The 27,907-nt window shown below is 39.2% G+C and overlaps 1 protein-coding gene across 7 annotated transcripts in view; it reads left to right on the top strand.

Annotated features, from left to right (window-relative positions):
• emilin1b (elastin microfibril interfacer 1b) overlaps nt 1-27,907 on the top strand; it is a 68,728-nt gene extending 40,821 nt beyond the window's left edge. For 3 of the 7 annotated variants that reach the window (XM_077564253.1, XM_077564252.1, XM_077564258.1), the window contains 9 exons: nt 174-1,175; nt 2,569-2,872; nt 6,693-6,938; nt 7,023-7,271; nt 7,381-7,572; nt 16,857-16,964; nt 17,670-17,687; nt 18,728-18,862; nt 19,042-21,281. In XM_077564253.1, the coding sequence (XP_077420379.1) occupies nt 174-1,175; nt 2,569-2,872; nt 6,693-6,938; nt 7,023-7,271; nt 7,381-7,572; nt 16,857-16,964; nt 17,670-17,687; nt 18,728-18,862; nt 19,042-19,364 (2,577 nt within the window). In that variant the 3' untranslated portion in view covers nt 19,365-21,281. Of the gene's footprint in view, nt 1-173; nt 1,176-2,568; nt 2,873-6,692; nt 6,939-7,022; nt 7,272-7,380; nt 7,573-16,856; nt 16,965-17,669; nt 17,688-18,727; nt 18,863-19,041; nt 21,282-27,831 lie in introns of those variants that run through there. The other 4 variants (XM_077564257.1, XM_077564254.1, XM_077564256.1 and 1 more) reach the window with 4 other exon arrangements.

The following is a 27,907-nucleotide window of genomic DNA, read 5'->3' as shown; positions in this document are numbered from 1 at the left end:
CTTGGTTAGACATAACGAGACAAGGGAAAAGAAACCAGGAACACAAGACAAAAAACACCAACCACAGACATAAACAAGAACACCCATAAAAAACAAAAAACAACCCCCCACAGAACTGAAACATGACAACTGCTTGTCACAGAAAAATGCATTTACATTTGGATGTTTTTTAGGCTGGTGTGAAGGACTTGCACAGGCAGCAGCAGGAAGACCAGGATAGAATTTGGGCCTTGGAGAAGCAGCTGAATGCAATGGATGTTCGTTATCAACAGGGAATGGACGGATTGCGGCGGGAAGCAGTGAGCTCAAAGAGATGCTGTGACACCATCAATGACCTCCGAAACCGCGTCACAGATGCTGAGCGTAAAATCAGTTCAGCATCAGAGAACTTTGATGTCCTGCACAACCGCCTGAACAATGTGCTTACGGGAGGAAGTGGCAGCAGTAATAAGGATGGAGGCTTCAGAGGAGGGGCGATTGGTGCTGAAGGTGGAAGAAGAGGAGGTAGTAGTGGCGATGCAGTACTAACTGAGGATAAACTAGATAATCGACTGAAGGATTTGGAACGCCGAATCAATGGGACTATGGAGAAAACTGAACAAAGCTGTGCATATTTGGAAAATGATTTAAAGGATTATTTCCACAGAGAACTTGGTGACCTTCGGACTGTATTGCTGGATCGCTTTGATGATCAGGCCTTCAGGATTACAGATGTGGAGCTGGATGTGGGACTTGTGAAGCAAAGGGTGAATGAACATGACAAGACACTATCAACGTTTGAAAACAGAACCTCCCTCTTGAACAGGAAGCTGGAGGACTGCGGCTGCAGGAGCATGACAGGAAGAAGAGGAGGGGGGACGACTATCAATGGCGGAGGCCGCGGTGACACTGCTGGTGGTGTCAGTGACACTGTTGGGGCCAGAGGTAGTACTAATGGTGGAAGAGCTGCCACTGATGGAAGTCAAGGTAGCATTGGTGGAAGCAGTGGTGGCACCGGTGTAGATGTTGTAAGTGGGACTGTGGGAGGAGGAGGATTACCGGCAACAGGAGGAGAAAAAGATAATTCAACAAGGAAATCACTCGAGTGGAGAGTGATTGCAAATGAGGATCAAATTAGACATTTTAACACAAAACTCAAAGACCTGTCCGTATCTGGAGATTCTCTTAATGATAAGGTAATCAAGTCTACATTTTTAACAATTTAACCTTATCGTATGATCATTTGCAGGGTTGGGGAATCCAGGTCCAAAGAGAACAAACCCTGAAACAGTTTGGCTTTAGCCACAGGTGCTTCTACTCAACAGGTGCTTCTTTGAGCTTGTTTACCTGCCAGTTAAGAAGAAGCACCTGTGGCTAAAGCCAATCCGTGGCAGGGTTTTTACTTTCTGGACCTGGATTCCCCAACCCTGACCATTTGAGATCATATCAATGACTGTCAGCATTTATCGCAGTAACAACATGCCAATTGCCAAAACAAAATGCAATTGTTGCCAGTGTTCCATTTACAGATAGTATTCACGGATGTCACAGGATCGCGAGTCCGCCCCTCATGGTGGGTCAACTTTCCAGCGGACTCAGCTGTGTTTCTATTGTGTTTACACCAAATGTTCTTTTCTTATTGTTTAATGTCACCCCCATCTTCCTCTAACGTTACTTGTGTAAGCAAGACGTATGTGGAAGGTTTAGCTCAACACTCCTTGCAGTGGTACACGTTGAAACGTTTGATTAGTAGAATCGATTGGATTGCATTAGCCGATGGTACTGCCCCGACCGGACTACAACACGTACTGTATGTTCAGAGGTACGATGTTTCCCAAAACACAGACATTATTGTGTCTTCTGTACTTTCTGCTTTTATTGGTGGCTATGTGCATTTATTATTTGTGAATTTGAGGTGAAGAATCTCGGGTTATGTTTAAACCAAGTTAGCTAGTTTCTCGACCGCGCTATCTACTAATGCTAGCATGTTACAACAAAAACAACATTGTTGATTTCATCACTTATTTTCATACACTTTAACAACAATTTTAACTTTTAGGCTGCTGGGAAAGGAAAATAAGAGACCATAAGGAGGGTATTTGAAGAGATGTCAAAACAAATATCTTGACCACCAAATCTATTTTTTGCCAGAGCAAGCCACGGCTAGCGGCTCACATATATCATGATTGCATTATGGTAAAAGCATTTTTACCATCTTACAATGACACTTACTTTAATCAAAATGGTCGGAACACATTTTGGTAGACTTCGTCGGATGGAAATCCTGTTGATTTATCTTTGCAATTCTGGGCACTTCTTTGTCCATTCCCATTCGACATTCCATGGACCCGTGAACAGCACACAATGTGGGGCAAATTACGTCATGTGAATACTACCTATAGCTGCACGACTCAATTCTGAAACTTGGGTTCTGCTTCAATGTAACCCCACTTGTGTTCAATTTTAAGACTTCTGTAAAAAATGTGATAAGGGTAAACCTCAGATCTTCTTGTAAACCACTATCACAAAAACACATGCATGCAGAAGATTTCTAACGTGAATATTAACATGTAAATGTTCATCACTTAGGTAGTGGACCTGAGCCATGACATCCGTAAGATCAAGGCTTTGACCGGTGACCACGGTGAACACTTCAACCGCATTGTGACTGAGGTGGAGTTGCTAGGGCAAGACTGCGAAATCTGTGGGACAGTGGAGGATGAGTTGCGCAAGATGCGGAATCATTCCAGGGATGCTCTGGGCCGACTGCAGAACCACATCAACCGACTTCAGCTGAGTGTGGACTCCGGGGGTGCCTGTAATCAGATATGCTCTCACTTGCAGGATGAAGTTCGTCTTCTGCGAGAGGATGTCACACGTTGCACCAATAAATGTAAGCTGTAATGTAATGTAAAATGTGTTGACAAAAAATGGCTCTATACTTTTCATTCTGTGATGGAACTAAGAAATTACTCAAATTACAAGGTAATGCAGTAGGAATACACTAAAAAATCTGTAAATGCTGAGATGAACTCTGACTGGATGTGCAGTACTTTTCTGGCATCACTGATGGAAATAGTTTTTAAGTCTATTTAAGTCCTATGATCCGCAGATATGCAGCAAATAGTTGTCAGCTCACGCCAACAAGAAAATTTGTTCTACATTTCAGAACTTTGAATACTAAATATGGCCGAAATATAGTTGACAAGACAAAAGCCAGCAATTTTTTTTTCGATGTCAACTATATGCATGCAACCATCTCTATTTTCGTGCCAGAGCGTGTTTGGGAATTTGATAGACGCGCTATGCTCCCTGGGCGCACCGGGCTACCTGCCCTGTATCTGTAAATTTGGTGGCAAAAACTAACTAGATTTTAGACTTTGTAAAAGCAGGTGTAAATGGCAGCGCAAGGAGGCGTAACATAATTTTGGTGGATTTCATGGAGGCACGGGCTCGTCCACTCGTCCGTGGATGGGTGTGGTAGATGTAATCTATTTCATTAAAAAAATATGACAAGAATGTGGGTCAATCTCTCTGAATCACATCGGTTAAACAAGGACGCTTAGTCGTGGGTGCAATGCGGTCTTCAATTGCACGGCCAACATAATCATCCCTTAAAAGGGGACATCTTGCAATTTACCTGACAATGTCATGCAAGGCCCCGGTTTTAATGCAAATGAGAGATGAGCTGCAACTAGTGATCAGGAAAAGGTTTCGTTCCGTTCCTCAAAGATGCACAATGGCACAAAGGCCCTGTTATGCCCAATTCTAACTGCGCAAAGTCTAAGAAAATACCAACATAAGGAAAACTACACTCATGCGCACTGTGACTGTGGTTTGTGCTGGACACTAAAATGAGGCCCTAAGTGTGCCCCTTTTTCTTAATCAGCACAGCTTGTTGCAGTGTTGCTTTGTAGTAAATCATCAGTGCAATGATGAGGTTTCAGGTAACATAAGGTCATTTATAAGGTTTGATTTGATGGAAACTTTTGCAATGCATGTATTGTAAGAACAGGAGGAAGAAAAATGTTTTTCTTCCTTAAGCCGGGTTTACATGGCAGGAGAATTAGCCAGATTTTAGGCCCGAATCGCCCCTCACGATAATTGTAAGGACATGCCAATATCCAAAAGATCATCATAACAGATAATCCTGCCATGTGTGGTGTGTTCAGACCGATCTCGGCCGCTCGGAAGGTCGTTTGGGCTGCTCCGATCTCAAATCACGAATATTCAACATGTTGGATTGTTTTGGCCTAACTTCTCACCGTGTGTGGTATACCCTGAGAACAAATGAGCCCGCAACCGGTTGACGGTGACGTGCAGCTAATCAGAAAGCGAGGCGGCAAGGAAGGTGGTGGGAATCCAAAATCAAAACAGTCACGGTGCAACAGAAAGTCTATACTTGTGCTGTTTACACTCTTTTAAAACAATGGCTTTTCCTTTTATGTCACTTTTTTTCTGCTAAAAACACGACTGCTGTTTTTCTGCTAAAAACACATCGCGACTGGTCCTCCATGTTTGTTTACTCTGATGTTTAATCTCGAGAGGTTTTGCGAGATTTGTCGTCTAACCAGGGAACACACATGAATGAAATTGGTTTGTGTGTGATGTGTTGATTGTGTCGTGTGGCTGCACACCACATTCTGTACGTTGAACACTGTTACTCCCGTGATTTTTCCTCGTCACGTGGGGTCTCTCGCAGTTTGGAAGTTGGCCGACAAATTTTAAAAATCTTCCCATGTGAACCAGGCTTTTAGAGGTCTCATATTAAACTTTTCCACATACTAAAATAGTTCTAAAATGTGCAAAAGACATGTCTGTGACATGTATTTGTTAAAATTTACTTTCAATCTAATATTTTTGCAGTCCCTAAATCAGCATAAAAACGCTCTGTTCAAAACTGCCTGTTTTAGAGGCGTGTCACTTTAATGTAATTAGCGGCACCAGGACACGCCCAGGCAATACCCTTCTCACTCGAAGGGGCTGTGGCTTCGACTCCAGTAGCCATGTACTAATGTTGTGAATGAGCAACGACTCAGCCATGGCGAGCAGATGCAGTGTGGTACAACCATACCAATTTGAGCCAGACACACATGTCTTTTACACATTTCAGAACTATTTTAATAAGTGGAAAAGTGGCATATTGTTTTACCGTACAAAAAAGTAGAATAACGTTACTACAGAGACTATGTTGTAGCGTTAGTTTGCGATTGTTTAGGCAGTGGTTATTTTACCATAACCGGCAACACTCCTGTGAGCGTTATTTTACCATAAATGTCTCTGATTTGCCGTGAATGCTTGTATACATTTACAAGGGGTTATGAATAACACAAATGTGCACATTCAGGCTAACCTTGCTCTGCAAGATGTATTCTCGCAGTATTTGTGAGTTCACAAACTCCTGAGAATACATCTTGTACTAAGCCCGTTGATTTCCACGACCCACAATCACAGAGCGATATTGTGTTTGGGGGCGTGATATGCAGCTAAGCTGTGACGAAACCAGGAAACCAGCGCCGACACCGGGGAAAATAAATAAACCTAACATGGACGAATGGACGCTGCAATTAATTATGTTCTTGCAGAATTACTCACTGTTTCCTTGTTGACTGTTCAACAGCGAGAGGAGCTTTGTGCATTTTTAGCTGGTAAAGATGTTTGTGCTTTTTCCCCCTTTCGACGATACCAAAGACGACATTTTCATCCGATTGGTCAAAACAAACGCGCACAATTCCGCATCGTCTAATCAGCTCGAAGTTTTGTACAGAATGTCCCGCCTTTCCCGAGCAAATCAACGCGGAGCAGTCCCAGATTGATATTGTGGAGAACTCCTCTGAGTGAATCACAATATCAATCTGGCTTTTGCCAGGTTACATTTAGGCCACTGCGTGGTCGCAACATGCAAGCTGTCTAGTTGAGACCACTTAGCGGCCGGTTAGCATCACAAAGTCATGTCAACAAGGTGACGAGTTGCCAATCACTGCAAAATAACCACTGCGGATTGTATCTTGGCCAACAATACGCGACCGCTTAAGTATTAATCCAACTACCGTCTGCTTTATCATATCTGACCTCTTGTAACCAAACGACAAATGTAGCTTTCCTCTTTAGGCGCTAAAAATACACCAGTTATATGGTAGAAGGTGTGATAGCTCTAATTGAAAGTATTGGAAGGAAGGCTAAAACAAAATAAAAGGTTAAACTTACATATTTCACGTTTGTAGTCGTGTCACACACCGTTGGGACTGATTTTTAAACGAGTTACAAATGCAGCTCTGAACAGGCTTTCATTAACAAAACAGTCCTTCGAGAAATTTTGTCGGTACACGTCCTTCAAAAGCAACCCTTTCTTTCTGCTCGCTGTTTCCCGGAGCAAATGTGAGCAAGAAAAAAAAAAAGGGGAAGCCAGCGTCTCAAATTTCTGTGGGTGTGACAAACCTTTAGCAGAGGCGGTGCCACTAACCCGAGGGAGCGGGGTCGAGTGCACTTCCGTTTCTTGTTGACCCTCACTAAGTCACTGAAGTTTATTCTGCCCGTTTGAAGCACACATTTTAGAAAGGAGGAGAAAGCTAAAGAAATCACAGAAGGACTTTTTTCATACCTGGTTGGATTGTAGACAAGCATATTATGTATGCATATTGTTGATAGAAAACCCCATTAAAGTACATTTTCATACTATGGGACCTTTAGTAATCAGCTTCTTCACTGTTTAGGTGGAGGTTCTGGTAGCACGGGTTCAACTGGTGCAAATGGAGGTACCAGGGGAGATGGACCCCGTTTGGATGCTGAGCGGCCTTTAGATGGTCACAGTGTTATTGGCGGCTCCATGAACAACAACCAGATGAAGACTCTGCAGGGTGAATTGTCTGAGGTCATTCTGACCTTAAGCTCTATCAACGACACCCTCAAGGGTCTTGAACACACTGTACAGAAACATGGCAGCGTCATCACTGACCTGGGTGAGCTCAGTTTAGTCAAACTGACTCTGCGTGCATTCATTCACAAAACGTGTTGTGACCCTCTAATACTCTAACAATTGACAGGAAACACAAAGGATAAGATTATCTCTGAACTGGACAAAATACAACAAGAGGTGACAGAACACATTGAGGAAAGTCGGGACCGGTTGGATGGGGTGGACCGAGATGTCAGACGTTTTGAGAGCACGATACTGGTAGAGATGGGAGACTGTAAGAGATCAGGCGATGGGATTGAGAAGAGGTTGTCCAAGCTTGAAGGAGTCTGTGGAAGGCTGGACACAGTCTATGACTCTATCCACAAAATCAAGGAAGGTAAATTGCTGATGGACTCGTTAATGTAACTAAGATACCTTCTTTTGTTTTGTAACAATTCATTGTCTTGTTTTGTGATTCTGCATCCCCTGCTGTATACCATTTTCAGGACTGAACCAACATGTATCTAGCTTATGGACATGTTTTTCGGGTCTAAACAACTCAATCATTCAACATGGAGGGATTCTGGACTTTGTTCAGAAGGACCAGGATGATGTTCAGAGCCGGATAAAGAACCTTAATTCCAGCTTGAACCACATCTTGAAAGATATGCAGAGTTTGGCAGACCACACCCTGACTGGTAGGATTTTGTTTTTTTCTATTTTAGAAACAATTAAGCAATGATCAGTCTTGTTGACCAGTCCCTGGAAGACAAAAATCACAAAATATACTCACAGGTGCTCGGAATTTCATGTTTTCAACATTTGCTGATATATTTGTCAAGATGTATTTGTGTTAAACTAACTGCTTTGGACTATTTCTGGTCAGAATTTAATAATGCAAAAAGTAGTAATGATCTAATATTTAATACATCATCTGTTCATACCAAGCTATTTTCTCCTGTTCGCACATAAGGACATTTCAATCAACATTTTTACTGTGCAAGGATAATCGTATGTTTTATCCCCCGCAAACAGTTATCAACACCTGCGCTGTGCTAGAATGATTATACCTTTCATTCCCCGCAAACAGCAATAATCACAACTCGATTTGCTAGAATATTTTATTCCCCGCAAACAGCAATCAATACACTACAACGTTAAGCAGCATAATATGATCTTCATCAGCGCTTACCTTGACACTAGACCGGAGAGCCCACGGTCCGGGTAGAACGAGCTGCAAAACGGCTGGGCAATTGTACGTGTTCCGCAGCTGACTCTGTCCGGACCGTGCGCCGCTCCGTCTTTTATCCGTTAGCGTGGGAAACCGGGCTAGCCAAGCCCTTTCTCAGACACTTTCGAAAGCATGTTTTGCAAAGCAGGGAAAACGGTAGTATAAACAAGGAAGAGTTCCCAGGCTGATCCCGCCCTTTATTTACAAATTGTTGGGCACCTGGATTCGTACAACAGTTCAGGACAACAACATATCCTTATATAAGAGGTTTCATGAGGACATATCAAACCATGTTTTTTTTCTCTTCAGTAGTTATTACAAAAAACGGCACGCAGGTGGCAGAAGAGTATAAGAGAACAGTCAGGGCCATGTTGCAACAAGCTCTTTTGCCCAGGTTTGTAAATAATTATGAAATTTAGCTATATTCTAATGCCAATTGCTGCAAAACGGAAACAGATACAAATATACTCTTTTCCCGAAGTAAGAAGAGACTCTAATCTTTCTTTTGGAAGGTTTCATGTTTTTATAGCAATAGAACACAATATTCTGTGAGCCTTGCAAAATCAGTTGGTTGCTTAAGTGAAAATGGCTGAGAGTGAATGAGTTAACATAATAAATTTGACCTTTTTTCAAATATAATAGGCCCATAACATAATAACTTACCAATAACGTCATAAAAATAATAAACCTATAACGTAATACTTTTTGGCCAATAATGTAATAACCACCCATTTATGTAATAAGTTACTTCTGTAATTTTTTACATAATTGTAATATTATTTATTTATGTAACAATTTATTTATTACATAATTGGGTGGTTATTACATTCTTGGCCTGGTTAAAAAAAAAAGGAAAAAAAGGCCAATAACGTAATGACCATCCAATTACGTAGAAAGTTATTACGTTACTGGCCAAAAATTATTTCGTTATAGGTCCAGGATTGTTATTACGTTATTGTTATCACGTTATGGGCCGTTACTTTATTGGCTACTACACTGGGTCAAAACCATCGAAACACAGTCGGCCAATATACACAATACACAATATAGCTTGTGAATATGCGGACTACTTCTTGTCAGAACCAATGACAATACTCATCGGTGTTTACTTTCCTAGTGGGGTGTCAATTCAGCACTTCCAAATATGGGCATGCTGGCGCCACTGTGGTGACGTCGACTTTCCGCACGGCAGCGCAACCTTTCACACTGGGCGTGTGAGAAGGACTTTAAGCAGCAAAATCCAGCAGTTTTTATCAATATCAAAAGGCACTCATTTACCATTTACCACTTGCTGGCGAGTGAAAATGACATCACGGTCGCTCAGGTCTCAGGTAACAACCAATCAGAGCTCAGCTTCAGAAAACAGTTGCGCTGTGATTTGGGGCCCAAAAATGGTATTGGAACACACATTTTAGTACCATGACAGAGCGATATTTGTTTGTATTTGTTAATTCAGAATGTAATAACGGCCAATGCCTAGTGGGAGCTTAGAACCATATGAAAACAGTCAATACATTTTTAAATATTCTGCTACATAAACATATAACGAACTTTACGTGACAAACATGGAAATACCTTAAAAGTCTCCTTTCATCTCAATTGATGTTTTCAAAAAGGAGGTAACTGTCAAATATGGCCACACAATGTGCTCCTGTCGGGTCCAGTGATTTAATATATTGCCGCTAAAAGTGGCTTCCCCCTTGACTTGACTTGCTCTGTTAATGTGGTTCTTGTGTAAAAATAAATAAATATATGTGGGGATCATTGCACAATGTCATGTCAAGTGGCAAAAAATAATGACAGAAGCAGACCTGTTTTGACCTAGGGAGCTAAGGAGCTTTTCTGCTTCAAATACGCTGATGGCGTATTTTTTTCTGAAAGCGAAGGGTTTTCCACTACCCAAAGTCGCCCCTTCTGGTCTTGCTCTTCTGCCATCACCATGGGACGAACAAGGAACCTTGGAACAATAAAATAAAGCTGACTCACTTTGAGGCTCCTCCATCTGAAATACTTTAAAAGGCTAAGGTGGTGAAAGAAAAGAGCAGAAAGGCACATGGCTAAAAAAAAAAAAAAAAGTGTATCGCAATCACACTTGTCTGGGAAACCCCCGTTCCGTCCACTCCGCTCAGCCGTGGGTCAGCTCGTGACTTGGCTGGATCTAGTCGTTCCCACTGCAGTACAGGCAGTGACAGTTTGACCCTCTTCTACTGCACTTATTGCCTGTTTCCGATCTCAAAATAATTACACTGAAATAAACACTATTGCAAATATAACAAGTACACTATAAAAACACCTTGCATTTCTACGGAAGAGGATTAAGGCCAGTGAATAGGTAAAAAAAGGTTGGTAGGATTCTGACCTTATTCTCAGAATAAATAGTATAAAATAAATACATAGAATATATATAAAATAAATAATATTCTCAGAATTCTGAGAATAAAGCATTTACTTTAAAGTCAAAATCACGATTAATCACTTAATAAGAAATGCTTTTTTTATCTTTATTTTTCCCCCGCCAAATTTGAAGAGCACCGGTTATGTTTTGATTATTTTGACATTTAATGTTATGAGGAGGCGGCACAGTGGATGACTGGTTAGCACGTCCGCCTCCCAGTGCAGAGGACGTGAGCTCGAGTCCGGGTTTCGGCCTTCCTGGGTGGAGTTTGCATGTTCTCCCCGTGCTTGCGTGGGTTTCCTCCGGGTACTCCGGTTTCCTCCCACGTCCCAAAGACTTGCATGGCAGGCTAATTGAACACTCCAAATTGTCCATAGGTGTGATTGTAAGTATGGTTGTTCGTCTCTGTGTGCCCTGTGATTGGCTGGCAACCAGTTCAGGGTGTACCCCGCCTACTGCCCGAAGCCAGCTGGGATAGGCTCCAGCACCCCCGCGACCCTTGTGAGGAAAAGCGGTCAAGAAAATGGATGGATGGATGTTATGAGGATGTCTTTAACATTTTTTGATCTACTGCACACACTCATCCTCCTCTTTTTCTAATCAATGAATTACTTGAATAATTTAAAATGGGGAAAAAATGACAATATTTTGACATGAACAAATATTCTAAATGTCATACGCAAACATTTATTAAATGCTTTACTCTTGTGACTTCTGACAATATTATTTATGTTTAATATATTTTATTTATATTAAATGATTTACTCTCAGATTTCTGATTTTAAAGTCAGAATTCTGAGAATAAAGTGAGAATCCTACCAACACTTTTTTACCCCTCTTCACTTGCCCTAATCCTCTTCTGTACATTTCAAAACATATCACAAACACAATTTTTTAAGATAATCCACCCATCCATGCAGCCATCATTCCATTCATTCCATTTTTTTACACCACTTACTTTGTTCAGCTCTGTGGGAAGCTGAAGCCTATATCATCTGACTTCAGGCAAAAGGTGTTGCACACCCTGGATTGGTTGCCACTCAGTAACGGGCTGTATTCGGAGACAGCACCTGACTATCACACCATTCCATTCATACTGTCCAGGGCCAGGGTCGCTTACTGCCACCAGAGTGCGAATGTGTGAGCGCATGAATAATGTATCCATTGTGAAGCGTCTTTGAGTGTCCAAAAAAATCGCTATATAAATCTGATCCATTATTATTATTATTATTATTATTATTATTATTATTATTATTATTATTATTATTATTATTATTATTATTATTACTGTCACTGAGTGGAAACTGCACAGGCATCAGGCAAGGGAACCAGTACTCAAGATGTGAATGAAATTATGAATTGAAAGATATTGCTTTAAAAAGTTGAAAGAGCCGTACACGTTACACTGACAACTGATTTCTGGTGCTGGATCCATTAAGGTATCTTGTGTTGTTTTTAATAAAATAATTTCTGGGAAGGAGTTTCTTCTTAACCCCAAGGGGGGGAAAAACAGCAGGCATGATATTCATTAGGCGGCTAAAATAATGTGAGTCAAGACGTGTCAATATTTGACAAACGTTTACAGTAGTTAGTGTTGATTAAAATGTCCTTTTATTTAGGTTTTTCAGTATATTATCATATTTTTCTTTCTTTGATAATTTTGTTTGTTTATATATTAAAGTCGACAGACTGGAAATGTGACAGAAATGTCTATGAAAGGCTAATGACTTGACACTTTCATTTGTGTTATTTTATTAATACAGCATCAGCAGTTACACAAGTAAAAAAATATTGCAGTACGTATACGCTTTCTTTCAGCAATTACTATTTTGCAGTTTTATGTCAATTTAAAACAGCTCCAGTATTATATATGACCAGAGATCTGTATATATTGGTGAATGTCTATAAAATATAGGAATGTTCGATACTACTTTTTTTTTCTGATTGATACCAATACTCAACTCTTGAGTAGTCACCGATACCAAATACCGATACCACTAGTTCATAAAGAAATCCTCACCTCAAACAAAAAATTGACCTATATATCCAAATATAGTATTTTCCCTTAACATTGCTCAACATTAATGGCAATTTTATATTCCTTCTTTTTTTTCGTCTTTTGTTTTGAGAGAGCTCAGTATTGTTCATTCGGTAATCTTACCGATTCAACATATCATCATCATTGCTCTCTCTCTCTCTTTTTTTTGTGTGTGTGTGTGTGTGTGTGTGTGCGTGTGTGTATGTGTGTGTGTGTGTGCGTGTGAGTTTGTGATCATTAATTCACCTGAAACCTATTAAAAATCCCATACCCTTTACCTAAACCAAATACTTCAGAATCCCGCTAGAGTCGTGAAGTTGTCAGGATACCCGAGGAGGGATCAAAGAAAAGAAAGAAAATTGAAATCCAGCACCGACCAGACACCAGCTACTACCCACAGGGTTACAAACCAGAATCTTTCACCAACCCCAGAAACATCTAAATTCCAACAAATTAGGGAGACCTCAAGAGACCAAAGGAAGGACTGAAGAAAGGAAGGAAGGATAGATGAAGCAGAGTGAGATCCACAGACACGAGCCTTCACCGATTCAGCGACCAGAGGGAGAAGCAGATACTGTTTGAATTTCTGCAATTTTATATTCCTAAAAATGTCTAATTTCTAGTTCCTGATCGCATTTACTGGTATTAGCCACAGTCAAGAGTACCGATACCTTAAAATAAGGCTAGTATTAGCACCGATCGGTACTCGCTCATCACTAATAAACAACAATACCTACGTATTTAATAAACTACTAGGGCTGTGTATGGATTCAAATTTCCTCAATCGATTCAATTTCAATTCACAAGGGTTCAGTTCGATTTGATTTTGATTTTTCTTACGATTCAATTCGATTCACTCCAGTTCAATCCGATATTGATTAATTATGGAACATCAATTCTTAAAAAAAATCTTAAAAAAAATTCCACAAACATTAAATTCCAAATTAAATTTTGCAGCGGCATTAACTGGTTAAATTATTTATTTATTTATTAATGAAAATATCGCGTTATAATCCCTTAAGTGTTACACAAACATGGATGAGATGAAAATGTTTTCATAGTTTTAATTCAATAATTGTAAATATAAATTTAAAAAAAATCTGAATTGTCTTAAAGTGCAATAAGTCAAGTATTTTATAAATGTAAGAAAATACTTTTAAATTCATGTGAACAGTACATTTCAAGAAATCAATAAGATACAAAAAAAATGGTATTTAAAATTATTTTTTCTTGTTAATTATGGGGAAAAAAGAGATATTAAAATAATCGATTCGATATCGATTATTTGAGTTTTTTCAATTCAACCCTATTATCTACAATACCCACATAATTTGTCTGCATAATATGGCCAGATTGGACACAAAAAAGCACATAAATCACATAATTACAGCTCATTAAAATTCAAACCATTTTTTTGTGTTTCTCAAACCATCACTTTCTTCTGTTCATTCCACTTCTGGCTGCTCTGTTCAACAACAGGTTTGTTTAGCCTCACCTGCTTGTATGGCCGTAAATGTCTGATTCACTTTAAACATGGTCTGTTCTCAATTAACTCGAAGGGTGTTTACAGTGGTTTCACTGTTGACTTCAGCGTATTCAAAATTTATGACATTCTTAAAAGAGAATAGTCTGTCGTTCCTTTCAGCCACACCATGTTGTTAGTGGATTTGCAATTCCATCGTGATCTTTCCAGAGTTGGCTCTTGCAGTACTGCAGGACCCATTTGAAGTGAGTTTACCAGTGGCCATCTTTCTCCTTCAAACAAGTGTACAGTATGCAATGAAATTGGCATAAATTGGCAGGTTGACTGGAAAGGCAATTTTGAGAATGTATTCAACATTCTCAGATTTCTCACAAGTAGTTTAAACTGATAAATGGGTCTTACTTTGATCAACAAATACTTTTGATAATGAAATATGACAATTAACTCTTTGACTGCCAGACGTTTTCAGAAACGGGATGTCGCCAGTGCCAGCCGATTTAAGCATTTTGACTGATCTTTCAAGGTCCACAGAAAATGTTGTGTTTGGACTATGGAAACACACATTCTACCAAATGAAAGATTGAACTCTCATCTTTCATCAGAAAAAAAAGTTTGTTTCTCCCTTATTCCGTTCTTCAGTAATCAACAATAGAAAATGGTTAGTTTCACCGAAATGCTCTGTTTTGAAAGAAAAAAGGAGAAAAAGAGCTTTTTGTGAAACTATGTTATTTCATGTACTCTAGTGAATTCTACACTTCTTTTTGTCCATGAATGATGCCACAAACACCTAAACAGTGCTTTACTTCTGTAAAACGCTTTCACCAACAATGAAAAAGTGTTTTTAGTTTTCAAAATACGTTTATTTCCATTCAACAGTAACAATTTGACAAAACAATTTTGCAAACTATTTACAAATGTGTGCAACTGTGGTACTACTTACAATTAAGTGGATGTTTCAAATACAGTTTTTCTTTTTGTAACGCTCTCCTGCGTGCAAGGAGAGGGAGCAGGATTCACACAACAGATTAGTTTCACTTGCGATGGCTCCTTTCGCGTGCAGACGTTACACTTTGTTGACGGCCTTTTTTTCCGGGGAATAGCAAGTAACAGACTGTACCCACTCCTCCGATGAATATGCATTGGACTCGGGGCACTCTTCGTCGTCCGATTGAATGTCCGCCTGAGCGTGGTCGGTTGTGTTTTCCGGTGTCAGCATCGCTAGCCCGTGAACCTTTATAACGTCGTCATAGCCGCCGCGTCAACGCTTCCAACTTCGCCGTCAACCTCGGAGTCACCATCATCATCATCGATGATGATCATCGTCGTCATCAATGTGCTCTTTAGCGTTGAAAATTCCCATCTGTGAGCTGCTTGCAACATTGTCCGCTTCCTCCTCCATCTAGCTCCGCCTAACGTATTCTACTGCCGCGTCAATGCTTCCAACCACGGAGTCACCATCATCATCATCATCGATGATGATCATCGTCGTCATCAATGTGCTCTTTATCGTTGGTCGATGCTTTTCGTCTTTGAAAAAAACGTCTCTAGCGTGAGCTGCTTGCAACCGCCATTATGGCTTCTTCAGCCATTGTCCCCTCAACACTCTAGCCCCGCCTCACGTCTTCTGCTGACGCCCACCCGATCTTGTCAAAAGAGAGTCATCGCTGCCCTCTCGGGGCCAAAAATAGTCATTAGGCTCACTAGACCTGCTTGAAACTTTCAGCACAGCTCCGCAAGGCTTCCCTGCACCCGTTTCAAAAAAATAAATAAAAAAAATGGGTGGACATCTTTTAACGTCTTTGGCGCTCCTCCGTAGGTTTTTGCAGAACGTCATTTAAAGTCTTTGGCAGTAAAAGAGTTAAATGTACACCTACTCTTCATATGTTGTCTATCTACCCAAAACCACACAGTAGCTACGTTCTTGTTGAGATAAGTGAAAATACTTTCTTGCTCAACTTTGTAAATCATTTGTGACACCGCCTCAAAATACACAATCATTAATTAATACCTGGCTTGCACACTATCAAGGTGTGCCAATTCCTTCATTCAGACTTCTAACACACCGAACATGCATAATCTGGAAATTCATTTGCAACCTCCAAAGAGGCGTGATTCGGTCAAGTCTGAGAGTGATCCTAATTTCCGGACTGTGGCGTTTTCCTTCGACATGTAAACTGCATAGAGATCCATTTGGAAAATGGGTCACAATTTAAATGTGACATTAATAATACATACAATTAAAGTAGTTAACCATAACTAGTACTGTGCTCATGCCTGAATGCATATTTGGACCCGTTTTATCAGTAGAAAAAGTGAGTGCGTCAGGTACTGGTTTGGACCCTAATACACAAAAGGGCAAAACCAGAGAAGTTAAAACAAATTATTATTATTCCATACATCCATCCATAATCTGAACCGCTTGTCCTCACAAGGATCGCGGGGGGTGCTGGAGCCTATCCCAGCTGGCTTCGGGCAGTAGGTGGGGTACACCCTGAACTGGTTGCCAGCCAATCGTAGGGCACACAGAGACGAACAACCATCTACACTCACAATCACACCTATGGACAATTTGGAGTGCTCAATTAGCCTGCCATGCATGTCTTTGGAATGTGGGAGGAAACCGGAGCACTCGGAGAAAACACGGGGAGAACATGCAAACTCCACCCAGGAAGGCCGAAGCCCGGACTCGATCTCACGTCCTCTTCACTAGGAGGCGGACGTGCTAACCACTCACGCACCGTGCCGCCATTAACAATAATAATAATAAGAAGAAGAATAAGAATAAGAATAAGAATAATAACAACAACAACATGTATATGTGTCATAATATTATAGGCCCACCTGGACCTCCAGGAGAGAGAGGCTTCAATGGGCTGCCAGGTCCGCAAGGGCCACCTGGACCTTCCGGAAGACCCGGAGAAAGTGGAACACGTGGCCAACCTGGTAGAACAGTTATATCCTTATTCTCCAATACTAAGCATGAGAAATCTGATGAACACTGGCACTGGCACACAGGCTGCGAAGCAACTTTTGTAGACGTTACTTTGTTGCAGTGGCTTGGGATTTTATTATAGAATTGGGGGAAGGGGTCGATCAGCATGGCATTTCTCAATTTTCGTTTAAAATGAATATTTTCAAAATATGGGTATTGCCTGTGCACAACCCTCTGCATGTCGCCTCAAAGATTTGCATTTGTATTTAGGTCTGGGCTCTGGCTAATAAAACATTTTCTTCTGGTAAAGCCATTGTTCTATGGAGTTAGATGTACAGTATAAATTAACTTTTGCAGTGTGTTTGGGTATATTGGGTCTATTGTGAAATTCTTTCATTCTTTTTCGCATATGCGTTTTCCAGATTTTTCAACATCAGTTGTGTTATATTTTTAAGAAAACAAAAATACTGGCAAGTGTTCTTGACTTTTTGTACTGGCTTTATGTATTATGTCTAATGTAGCCAGTTCATGGTGTGACTTTTGTGGATCATTGTGGAAGTGGAATTTAAAACAAGTCCATAGGCTGCAGATTGAGAGCCTTTAAAAGGCCTGAGGAGTTCATTTCAACAAATGGTGATTCAGAGTGTAAAAAATATATTGTAATAAAGTGATTGTTTGTTACCTATTGAACATTTTTACTGATGTGCTTTTTATAGGTCCCAAAGGAGAACAAGGTGTGTATATGTTATACATATTATCAAAGGTATAAGAAAATGAATGTGTACGTACTGGATTTTGCAGTCATATTTTTGTGTTGTGGTGCAGCTCTAATTAGCTCTTGGGCCCTGAGTACATTAGACTGACACTAACACACTGTGTCCTTCGTCACAATCTTCAAAACAGACACATTTTTTGCTTATTTATTTGGCCTAAAATGGCTCTTTTGACGCTAAACATTGCTGACCCCTGCCCCAAGGGTATGTAAATTTTCAAGCACAACTGTAGATACATAAGGTCTGCAAACAGTTTTGATTGGCGACACATGGAGTATGCTGTGTTCACGCCTACAACGGCACAAAAAACACTTTTTTTTTAAATATGCCGGTTTACGTGCATCTGTGAAACTACTAGCACACAGTCAAATACGGCACTTAAAAAACTGTGTACCACACCAGACTTGCACCAGTCATAAAAATAGAGACAGTCACTGTTTTTCTATTTAACTCATTCACTCCCAGCCATTTTCACTGAAGCAAACCTGTTCACGCCTGGCTATTTTACTGGATTTTGACTGATTTTACAAAGTCCACAGAATATTCTGTTCTGTTCTATTGCTATAAAAGCATGGAACCTACCAAAAGAAAAATTAGATTATCTTCTTTCATCAGGAAAAAAAAGTATTTTTATCTCTGTTAGCATTAGAATATAGCTAAGTTTCATCATTATTCACAAACCTGTTGAAAACACTGGCAAAAAAGAACTTGTTGCAACATGGCTCTAGCTGATCTCTTATACACTGCTGCCACCTGCTGACCGTTTTTTGTAATAACTACCATTGCTTTAAGCGACCTCTTCATGTCAGAAGCTGTATCAAAGCCTTCTGTATGCTCAAGCATAATTATTTTAAAAAAATTGAAGTGGAAAAAAACGTTTGGGGGAGTGCAGGACAAAGTATTAAAAAATATATTTATGTATTTTTGAATTTGAATGAGTTGTATGTGAAATTAAATCAGATACTAATTGTAAAATATATATATATATGTTTATTTTTCAGGACTACCGGGTGCTGATGCTCATTCACCCAAACTGTCCTTCTCTGCTGCCCTTACCGTTCCCATGGAGACACCAGGGACCATTATCTTTGACAAGATCTTTGTTAATGAAGGCGACTTCTATGACCCCAGAACAGGTAAAAACATGTACAGAGAGAATTCATTGACCATTGAGATTTATTTACACCAAAAATTGGCCTGGTCCCTGATGAGTTAAATAACTCAAAATCTTCAACTGTCAGTTCAATGTACAATGCATGATTATGTCCCCAAGGAATATTTTTGCAGTGACCAAATGCTAATCTCTTCCTCTCAGGTATTTTTACTGCCCCAGTTGATGGACACTATTTTTTCAGCGCCATTCTAACAGGCCACAAGAATGAGAAGATAGAGGCCGTTCTTTCTAAATCGAACTATGGCATGGCCCGCGTGGATTCTGGTGGCTATCAGCCTGAGGGTCTGGAGAACAACCCGGTGGCTGAAGTTAAAACCTCTCCAGGCTCGCTAGCTGTTTTCAATATCATCTTGCCTCTACAGACTCAGGACACAGTCTGCATCGACTTGGTGATGGGAAAACTGGCCCACTCTGTGGAACCACTTACCATCTTCAATGGGATGCTGCTCTATGAAGATATGTGATGGTTTCCTGCTGATGTCCGAAATGTTTAAGACACCAAATGACAAGGGCAGAGTATCTGAATAACAGAATTTCCAGATGAGTCAAGACGAGCCCACGGGCATCACCAAAACGATGATATCATGTCGGTATTCAGAAATGACCAAGAACTTTTGTTTAAAAAGACCTGAAGTAGCGAGAAGATGTTTTGTTTTTCAAATATATCTGATCATGTGACAAGAAACTTGTTTAACCAGTTTTATGCAACTGTCCTCAATGCCTTCTTTTCTTGCCAGCATAAGGACTACATACCACAACTGTGCATCCCTCAAGGTTAGTGTTAATTACAATTCAGATCCTGAAAACCTACTCTTCGTAGTAGGCACATTTAAGTATGGTATCTTGAGGAGATGCTTTATTCTGTGGTAAACAAGTGCATGGCCCTTCTCAAAAGTTGTCATGAAATCTTGTATGATGACTATGAAAACTCTGACTTATCTGTTTAATCTGAAAGCAATTACAGTATGCTATTGAGTTTACTTGAAAGAGTTTGTTTTGAACGTTTTATCATAAATTGCACATTTGCTGTTTTTTGTATTGCCAAATGTCTTTATGTCACACATGAGACATAATTTTGATGGACAAGTATAGGAAAATAGATTCTAGCAGTATTCTGTATTTGCTTAGTATTTGCAGTTGGAAAGCCATATAAGAGCTTTCTCACGGTCTATGCATAATTCTCCAACAAATGCGTTTTTCTTTTTCTTTTTTACAGTGGCCATGGAGTGCAAAAATGCAAAAACAAAAGTGAACACGTCTGCAAACCAAGAAACACAAACCGGATAAACACACACACACACACACACACTCACACAAACAAGAAACAAAGCTCGAGAGCAAAAAAGCAACAAAAAAAAATAAATCACAAAAACAAAAAAGGTAATGCAAACACAAAAACATAATCGCAATTACAAATCAAAAAACACAAAAAATAAAACAAAAAAGTAATCGCAAACAAATAAAAAACAACACAAAAAGCGAAACAAAAAAGTAATCACAAAGAAATTGAAAAAAACAAACACAAAAAGCCAAACAAAAAAATATAAAAGTAATTGCAAACACAAATAAATTTTAAAAAACTAACACAAACCCCCAAAACACATTTCAATTAGTTTTTTGTGTTGTTTTTTTATTTGTGTTTGTGATTACTTTTTTGTGTTTGCATTACCTTTTTTTGTGATTTTTTAAAATTTGCTCTAGTGCAGGGGTGCCCAAGTTCGGTCTTCGAGAGCTACTATCCAGCCTGTTTTCCATGTCTCCCTCCTTCAGCGCAGCTGAATCTAATGATCAGTTCATCAGCAAGCTTTGCAGAAGCCTGATAACGATCCTGATCAAGAATCAGGTGTGTTAGTGGACACGAGGACCAAACTTGGCCACCCCAGCTCTAGTGTTTTGTTTCTTGTTATTGTGTTTTTTATTCAGTTTGTGTTTTTTGGTCGTGTTCACTTGTTTGTTTTCGCGTTTTGCACTTCAGGGCCACCGTACTTTTTCTTAGGTATGGTCTTCTAAAGCTTGCTGAAATCAATTTACATCAAAACGCATGCATGATGTAATAGTGACAGTCTTTATTTAATGAACTGCACTTAGCCACGTGAATTAAATTATGCCCAGGGTGGTGGTGTCTTGCAATCCCGGTTAATAAGCTTATTGCATTTTTGGGGCATCCTTTTTCACAATGTAAAACTCAAATGGTATATATACGTTATGAGAACACTCTGATGATCGCACAGATGTGAAGTGCATTTATGACTTGTGTGACATTGTGAAATAAACAAACTAGAATTTTTAATGTAATAAGACCACATTAGACTGTCCTTGTTTTAAAATGTTTTATTTTAAAGAGAACATAAGGTATTAAAAATATATATTTTTAATGCAAACATTTTTGTCATGTTCATTATTATGTATTTGCGATATTTGAACAGTCAAATTATGTTATGCGAGTAGATGTGGCACTTAACTCATTCACTCACAGCCATTTTCACTGAAGCAACCCCCTTCACTCCCGGCTGTTTTACTGGATTTTGACTGATTTTGCGAGGCCCCCAGAATATTGTGTTCTATTGCTACAAAATGGAACCTACCTTCTTTCATCAGAAAAAAAAGTATATTTCTATCTGTTTCTGTTTTGCAGCAATTAGCATTAGAATATAGCTAAGTTTCATTATTATTAACAAATCTATTTCGAAATTTGAGTAATTCGTTTTTTTTCATCATGGCCCCTGGTTTAGCTCTTTTGCTTTGCTGCCACCTGCTGCCCGTTTTTGTAATTACTACCATTGCTTCAACGGCTGCATCAAAGCCTTCTGTATGCTCTAGCATAAAATACATACGTATTTGGGGCACTTAAAACATATAAAATAGAACGTATGTATACATTTTTGAGCGCAAATGAGTCAAAATATTTAGCTTTATAATGCTTCCCTTGCAAATGTGCATTTACTACATGGTCAATCCAATATAAATACCCAACATGGTTACAACGGTGGGGGATTGAACCCACAACCTCCAACTCGCATCACGTCGAGACTCATCGTGACTGACAGATGACAAAGTCAAGTGATTAAATGATCATTTCTGACATTGTATTTACAAAATAAATCTGGCGGTTTAGTTTTGGCTGACAGAAAGCTTGAACTATTAACTGAACTAGTTCATTTTTTAATTTATGAGCTGAACTTCGAAGCAGTTTGTATAGAAAATTAAGTTTCCCAACACAGAATGTTGCAAAGATGTCTTCAAACAGTTTACATTTAACTCCATAAAATTTGTATTGTTACACATTTCCTTACAGAAATTATCATTTATTATTACTATGTTTCATATAGCATAATCTGACCATGTATTTTAATTAAAATTTGTACAGTAGCCAACTTGTGTGAAGTTGTAGACAGAATGTGGACATTGTGGGTTAGTTCAACCGAACTCCTTTCCCCTCAGCTTTTACTACTGCATTTGCGTTTTACTCCAATACGAGGCAGATGGAAGGGTGCGATGTATTGACAGCAGTGGTTTGGCGAGTAATTCTTTGTGCTTTTGATGCGTTGGCTTGATGAGAATAACAGCAAGTTCTGATTCCTGCCATTGTAAAGGAGTGGACCAATATTCCACATGCCACAGTCATACAAGAGAGAGGTTTTCTGTTGAATGTTTTTTTCCTCATTGTAGAAATCTCACATGAATTGTATCGGACCACATCAAACCAGGGGGCATTAGGTCAACATGGCGGTTTGGGGGGTGCACACTGCTGCTCAACTAATATACTATCACTAGTCCAGCTCTTGTAACAAACAAGGGTATTGTAGTTAAGGAAATACAATAAATAAATAAAAAGAAAAATAATAATAAAATTATTAATGAAATAAAATTTAAATGATTTAAAACAAAAGGAAAACTAATTGACTCTAAAACTTATGGTTATAAAACTAACTATAATTATAGTTAGAATGTCTTTGCTTTTCATTAAAATTATTTCAATTATTTCATTCACTCCCAGCCATTTTCACTGAAGCAACGACCTTTGCTCCCGGCTATTTTACTGGATTTTAACTGAATTTGCAAGGTCCACAGAATATTCTGTTCTATTGCTATAAGAACATAGGTTCATGACTTGTATTATGTTATTGGTTAGTTATTAGGTTATGGGCCTATTACATTTAAAAAAGGTCAAATTTATTAAGTTAACTCTTTCACTCTCAGCCATTTTCACTGAAGCAACCAACTGATTTTGCAAGGCCACAGAATATTGTGTTCTATTGCTATAAAAAACATGGAACCTACCAAAAGAAAGATACAATTCTCTTCTTTTATCTGGAAAAAAAGGTATATTTATAGTTTTTTTTCCGTTTAGCAGCAATTAGCATTAGAATATAGCTATGTTTCATCATTATTCACAAACCTGTTGAAAACACTACCAAAAAGAGCTGGTTGCAACATGGCCCTGGCTGATCTCTTATACTCTGCTGCCACCTGCTGGCCGTTTTTGTAATAACTACCATTGCTTTAAGCGACCTCTTCAGGTCAGAAGCTGCATCAAAGCCTTCTGTATGCTCTAGCATAAAAAACGTATAAGTACGTTTTCGGGAGTGAAGGACAAAGTATTAAAAAACATATTTATACGTTTTTGACTTTGAATGAGTTAAGTCTACTGGAGATAAAAAGCCCAGTTAAGCTTCTCTTGGTCTGCTTGGAGCACGCAGTCTACCATTGCTATAAGCTTCAGGTCAGAAGCTGTAACAAAGCCTTTTGCATGCTCTAAAATAAAATTTAAAAAACTGTATAAATACGTTTTTGGGAGTGCAGGACAAAGTATTAAAAACATATTTATAGGTATTTGGGTTTGAATGAGTTAATATAATATGTGAGCGTTCCAGGCTCATGTATAACCACAATACTTCGTGACGTTTTTATCTTGCACTTAACATTCTCCATATATTAAAAAAAAACGACAACAACAACTAAATCTAATACTACAACGAATAGTGACAGTTCTGGCTCAGGAGATATAGAAGGTGTCGTCCAGTAACTGAAGGATCTGCCGTCCTGCTCTCTGTCATGTGTTGTTGTGCCCTGTGGTAAAACACTTCCAAACATTGCCTCCAGTGCCACTTAGTTACTCATGGTAAAAGTCAATCTTTATTTAAGCAGTAGTTTATTTTCCGTGTTGTCTCAGAGTGCGCCCTCTGCTCCGGGATCTGTGGTGGGCTGTTTTTTGCCTTATGGGTCCCAAGTCACTGTATATGCAGTCGCCTGCAGCAAGGTTGCAGCTGTGGCCTGTGATCTGGTCCTCTTGCAGACAGCTCCACGAGATAGTGTTTTCTTTAGAAAACGTCTGAAGCCAGCCTCTGGTCTTTTTGTCATTCATTGCAAAAATGTAAAGCACTTTGAGTTATTTTGTAGTTTGTGTGAAAAGTATAAATAAAGTTTGATTCATTGTTTCAGCTTACCAATTCAGCAGTTGTGCAACTCTTTTTCAATTGTGTCTTCCATGTGTTACGATTGCAGTGTGGTTAAGGGATGGTGAACCCAAGTGCGGTGAAGCAAAAGCATCAGGCAGGGAGAAAGTCCAATGCGATTTCTAGTGATGGCAAAGTCAAAACTGTGTTTAGGTATTGAAGTGTGTCTTCTGCCCAGATTTAGTCATGATTGTATAACTTCCTCCTTTCCTCAGTTGAGCTCTGTTCTGTGGCCGGGTATGTCCTTGAGTGTGAGTGTTATCGCGTATCTCTGCACGTCCGGTTAACTTTGTTGAACTGTTTACTGGAAACTTTGTGGTACCGCCCTTCAAGATAGTATACGAATTTTGTAAGTCCTCTGTAACTTTGCACTTGTGAGAAGCTACAGCCATTGTCTGTAACTCATTTGTGCCCGGAATATTCTGTAGAAATAAAAGCTTTGAAGGAACTGTTCATCGTCTCCAGCCTGTATTCAGATAACCAACATTCTCACTACCCGAAATTAAACAAACACGCGGAGGAAAAAGCATCTACCAACAGTATATACCGAAACCCAGGCGGAACTTGTGATTCAAAACGCGTTCCTAAATCTGTCCCAGAATCACATGACTGCTGCCTTTCTCGTTCCATTACGCCTCCAAATGTCATATTGTTTCAGCAAGTGAACATATCCCTTTTCTAAAATCTAATAAAATCCTATCATTGCACTATATAAAAATGTCTTAAATCCTAAGTATACTTTGTAAGTTGCCCTGGCTGCGAATTCATCACCCTAAATGATAAAATGTCAAATTGCAAATGAGTGCTGGCAACACTTCTCTAATCTACTGTTTGATTGTGATATTTTACAATTGGCCACCAGATGTCGCTGTGGGGAGATGTTTCAAATGTTCCAAAAGATCGATTCTTTTTCTGAATCAATTGTTCCAAAGGATTTGATTGTTTCAATGTTCCATTTCTGCCATCCTTAGTGATTTCTTTAATTAATCAAGTGAAAACGGGAAGGTGAACAAACAACAATGTCATGATCCTGCTCTCAGTCTGTTTTGTCTAGTGTTTTTCTAGTGAGCGAGTGAGGGGGGCGTTTTCGCCAGCGTTGCACCTGTGGCGTATTAATCAATGGACTTTAACTCTTTGACTGCCAGACGTTTTCAGAAAAGGGATGCCGTGGGTGCCAGCAGATTTAAGCATTTTTGACTGATCTTTCAAGGTCCACAGAAAATTATGTGTTTGGACTATGGAAACACACATACTACCAAATGAAAGATTGGACTCTCATCTTTCATCAGAAAAAAAAGTTTGTTTCTACCTTATTCCGTTTTTCAGTAATTAACAATAGAAAATGGTTAGTTTCACCTCTGTTTTGAAAAAAAAAACGTATTTTAACGTCTTTGGCACTCCTCCATAGGATTTTACTAAACGTTATTTAACGTTTTTGGCAGTCAAAGAGTTAAAAGGACTCCAGGAACAATTGTCACCTGTCGGATTATTCTTTGCTCGCTGCTGTGTGTCAAGTTATTCTCTGTACCTCTTGTTGAATCCTTGTTGCGCCTCGCCATAGTCATAGTTTTTGTATGATAGTGTTCAGGTTTTTTCACGTGTATCTTGCGTCGCCTTTAGTTTGTATATATCTTGATATAACATGGCCCTGGTCTGCCAACACTTCATTTATCTAGTCTTTAAAAAAAATTTTTGAAAAAGTAACACAGTACACTTCACTCATTTGACAAGGTCGAAGGCTGCATTGTGCAGTCCCACCTACTTCAAATTGTGTTATTTTACTTACTTCACACAAGAATGATGTGTTATTGGCTTTCCAGCCCTCTCGTTTTACTTTCACTTCCCACAATTTCCTCCTTTGTGGATCTCTAGGGAACCGATGCATCATAACGCCACTGCCTATTTGCGAACAAAGCCGTGCTGAGCAACAAGGCATGATTGCAGTATGTTAGTGATAAGAACAATAGAAACTATTGCAATACATTACATAATTGCAGCAGCTAGGTTTACAACATGGCGTCCTTATGTCATGTGACCAGCAGTTGACCAATCACAAGCTCTCAAACCGAGTTGGCCAAACTTTCTCTATCTACACCGCTGAGTATGACGGTATTACATTGCCCCACAGTGGCCAAGTCGTGCACAAAAGAAGGAGCTGCAATGAATTAATCATGATGTACAAGTTGTTTAATTCTTTCTATTCTATGCAAATATTCTATTAACTATATTTTTATAATGTATTTTGTTTTTATTCTTTTTTCCTTTGTCTTCATATGCCTTTTAGTCACAGAATTGAATAAATCTGGCACAAAACTGCTACGCTGTAGAGGTTAAAAAAAAAAGAAGTAGAAAGAAAAAAAAACTCTCATTGAGACACAGTATTGAACTTGATATATGACCATTTATATTAGGATATAATTTCTCCAATCATCTTTACAAATAAAAACAAAATATGTCACTTTATAAAGAACCACTTTAAACATTTGCTGGGATGAGGAATAATGAATTGGCAGGCCCAGGATATTTGGCTTTCAAATCAAATTTATGGATAATGGAAAAGGTTCACGCTACAGTGATATAATATCATCATTTTGGTAGAAGGATGCACTGGTGATTTCTTCATCTCAAACAATTCAATGAAACAATTACAGCTTGACAACGATGTCTCATGCTGTTCACAAGTCGACTCATTATCTGCATGGCAACCCACTCTTCCTGAAGGGCAGCCCTCAGGTCATTGAGGTACTGGGGTGCAGAGTTTCCAGCCTCTACACGACGACTCAGCTGATCCCACAGGTTTTCAATAGGATCCAGGTCTGAAAGTGCAGGCCATTCCATTTTAGGTACACCAGTCTCCAACAGCCGTTCCCTGATGATGTGGCCTCGATGAGCTGGAGCATTGTCATTTGTGAATTTTGCCGTTAAGCTTCTCGTTAACGAACAGCAACTTGTGCAAAAAGTACTGAAACATTTAAACTAGACATGTGCATTCAAAAGCTTAGAGAAAGTCACATTAAATTCACCTGTAAAGGTTTCAATGCATTTTAGGCTTGTCCTGAAATTTCACCTGAAAGACAAATATCTCCAACTTTTTGTGGGCAGTGTATATATAAATTTGTATATATATATGTATAGACGATTTGATACGCATCTCGATACATGGGGCACGATCCGATAAAAGGACGGTTCAATTTTATAATGGAACGATTCGGTTCGAGTCAGCCTCTTGGTTAATTCGGACTTTGAACACTTCACAGGAACGAATTATGTTCAAACTTCGAGGGTACCACTGCCAGCCTACAATATTTTTTTAGTATGACTGCATTGTTTTATCACTTACTGACATATATTTTTTTTAGTATGACTTAATATGTAATCATGTTGTGCAAATAGTACAATGTGAGGTGTTTTATGTATTCTTCTGATTGACGTCGCATCATACACATCTTTCTCATAATCTACTTCTGTTTTGCAGCGCGCCATCTTTACTGACTCTATATGGGATCCCGTCGCGCGAATGGTCCAATGTGAATTTGTCCAGTGAAAACCCA

The sequence above is a fragment of the Vanacampus margaritifer genome, chromosome 4, assembly GCF_051991255.1.
Source record: "Vanacampus margaritifer isolate UIUO_Vmar chromosome 4, RoL_Vmar_1.0, whole genome shotgun sequence".
NCBI lineage: Eukaryota > Metazoa > Chordata > Actinopteri > Syngnathiformes > Syngnathidae > Vanacampus > Vanacampus margaritifer.
The sequence above is the reverse complement of the archived record's forward strand: the minus strand, read 5'-3'. Positions and strand labels throughout refer to the sequence as shown.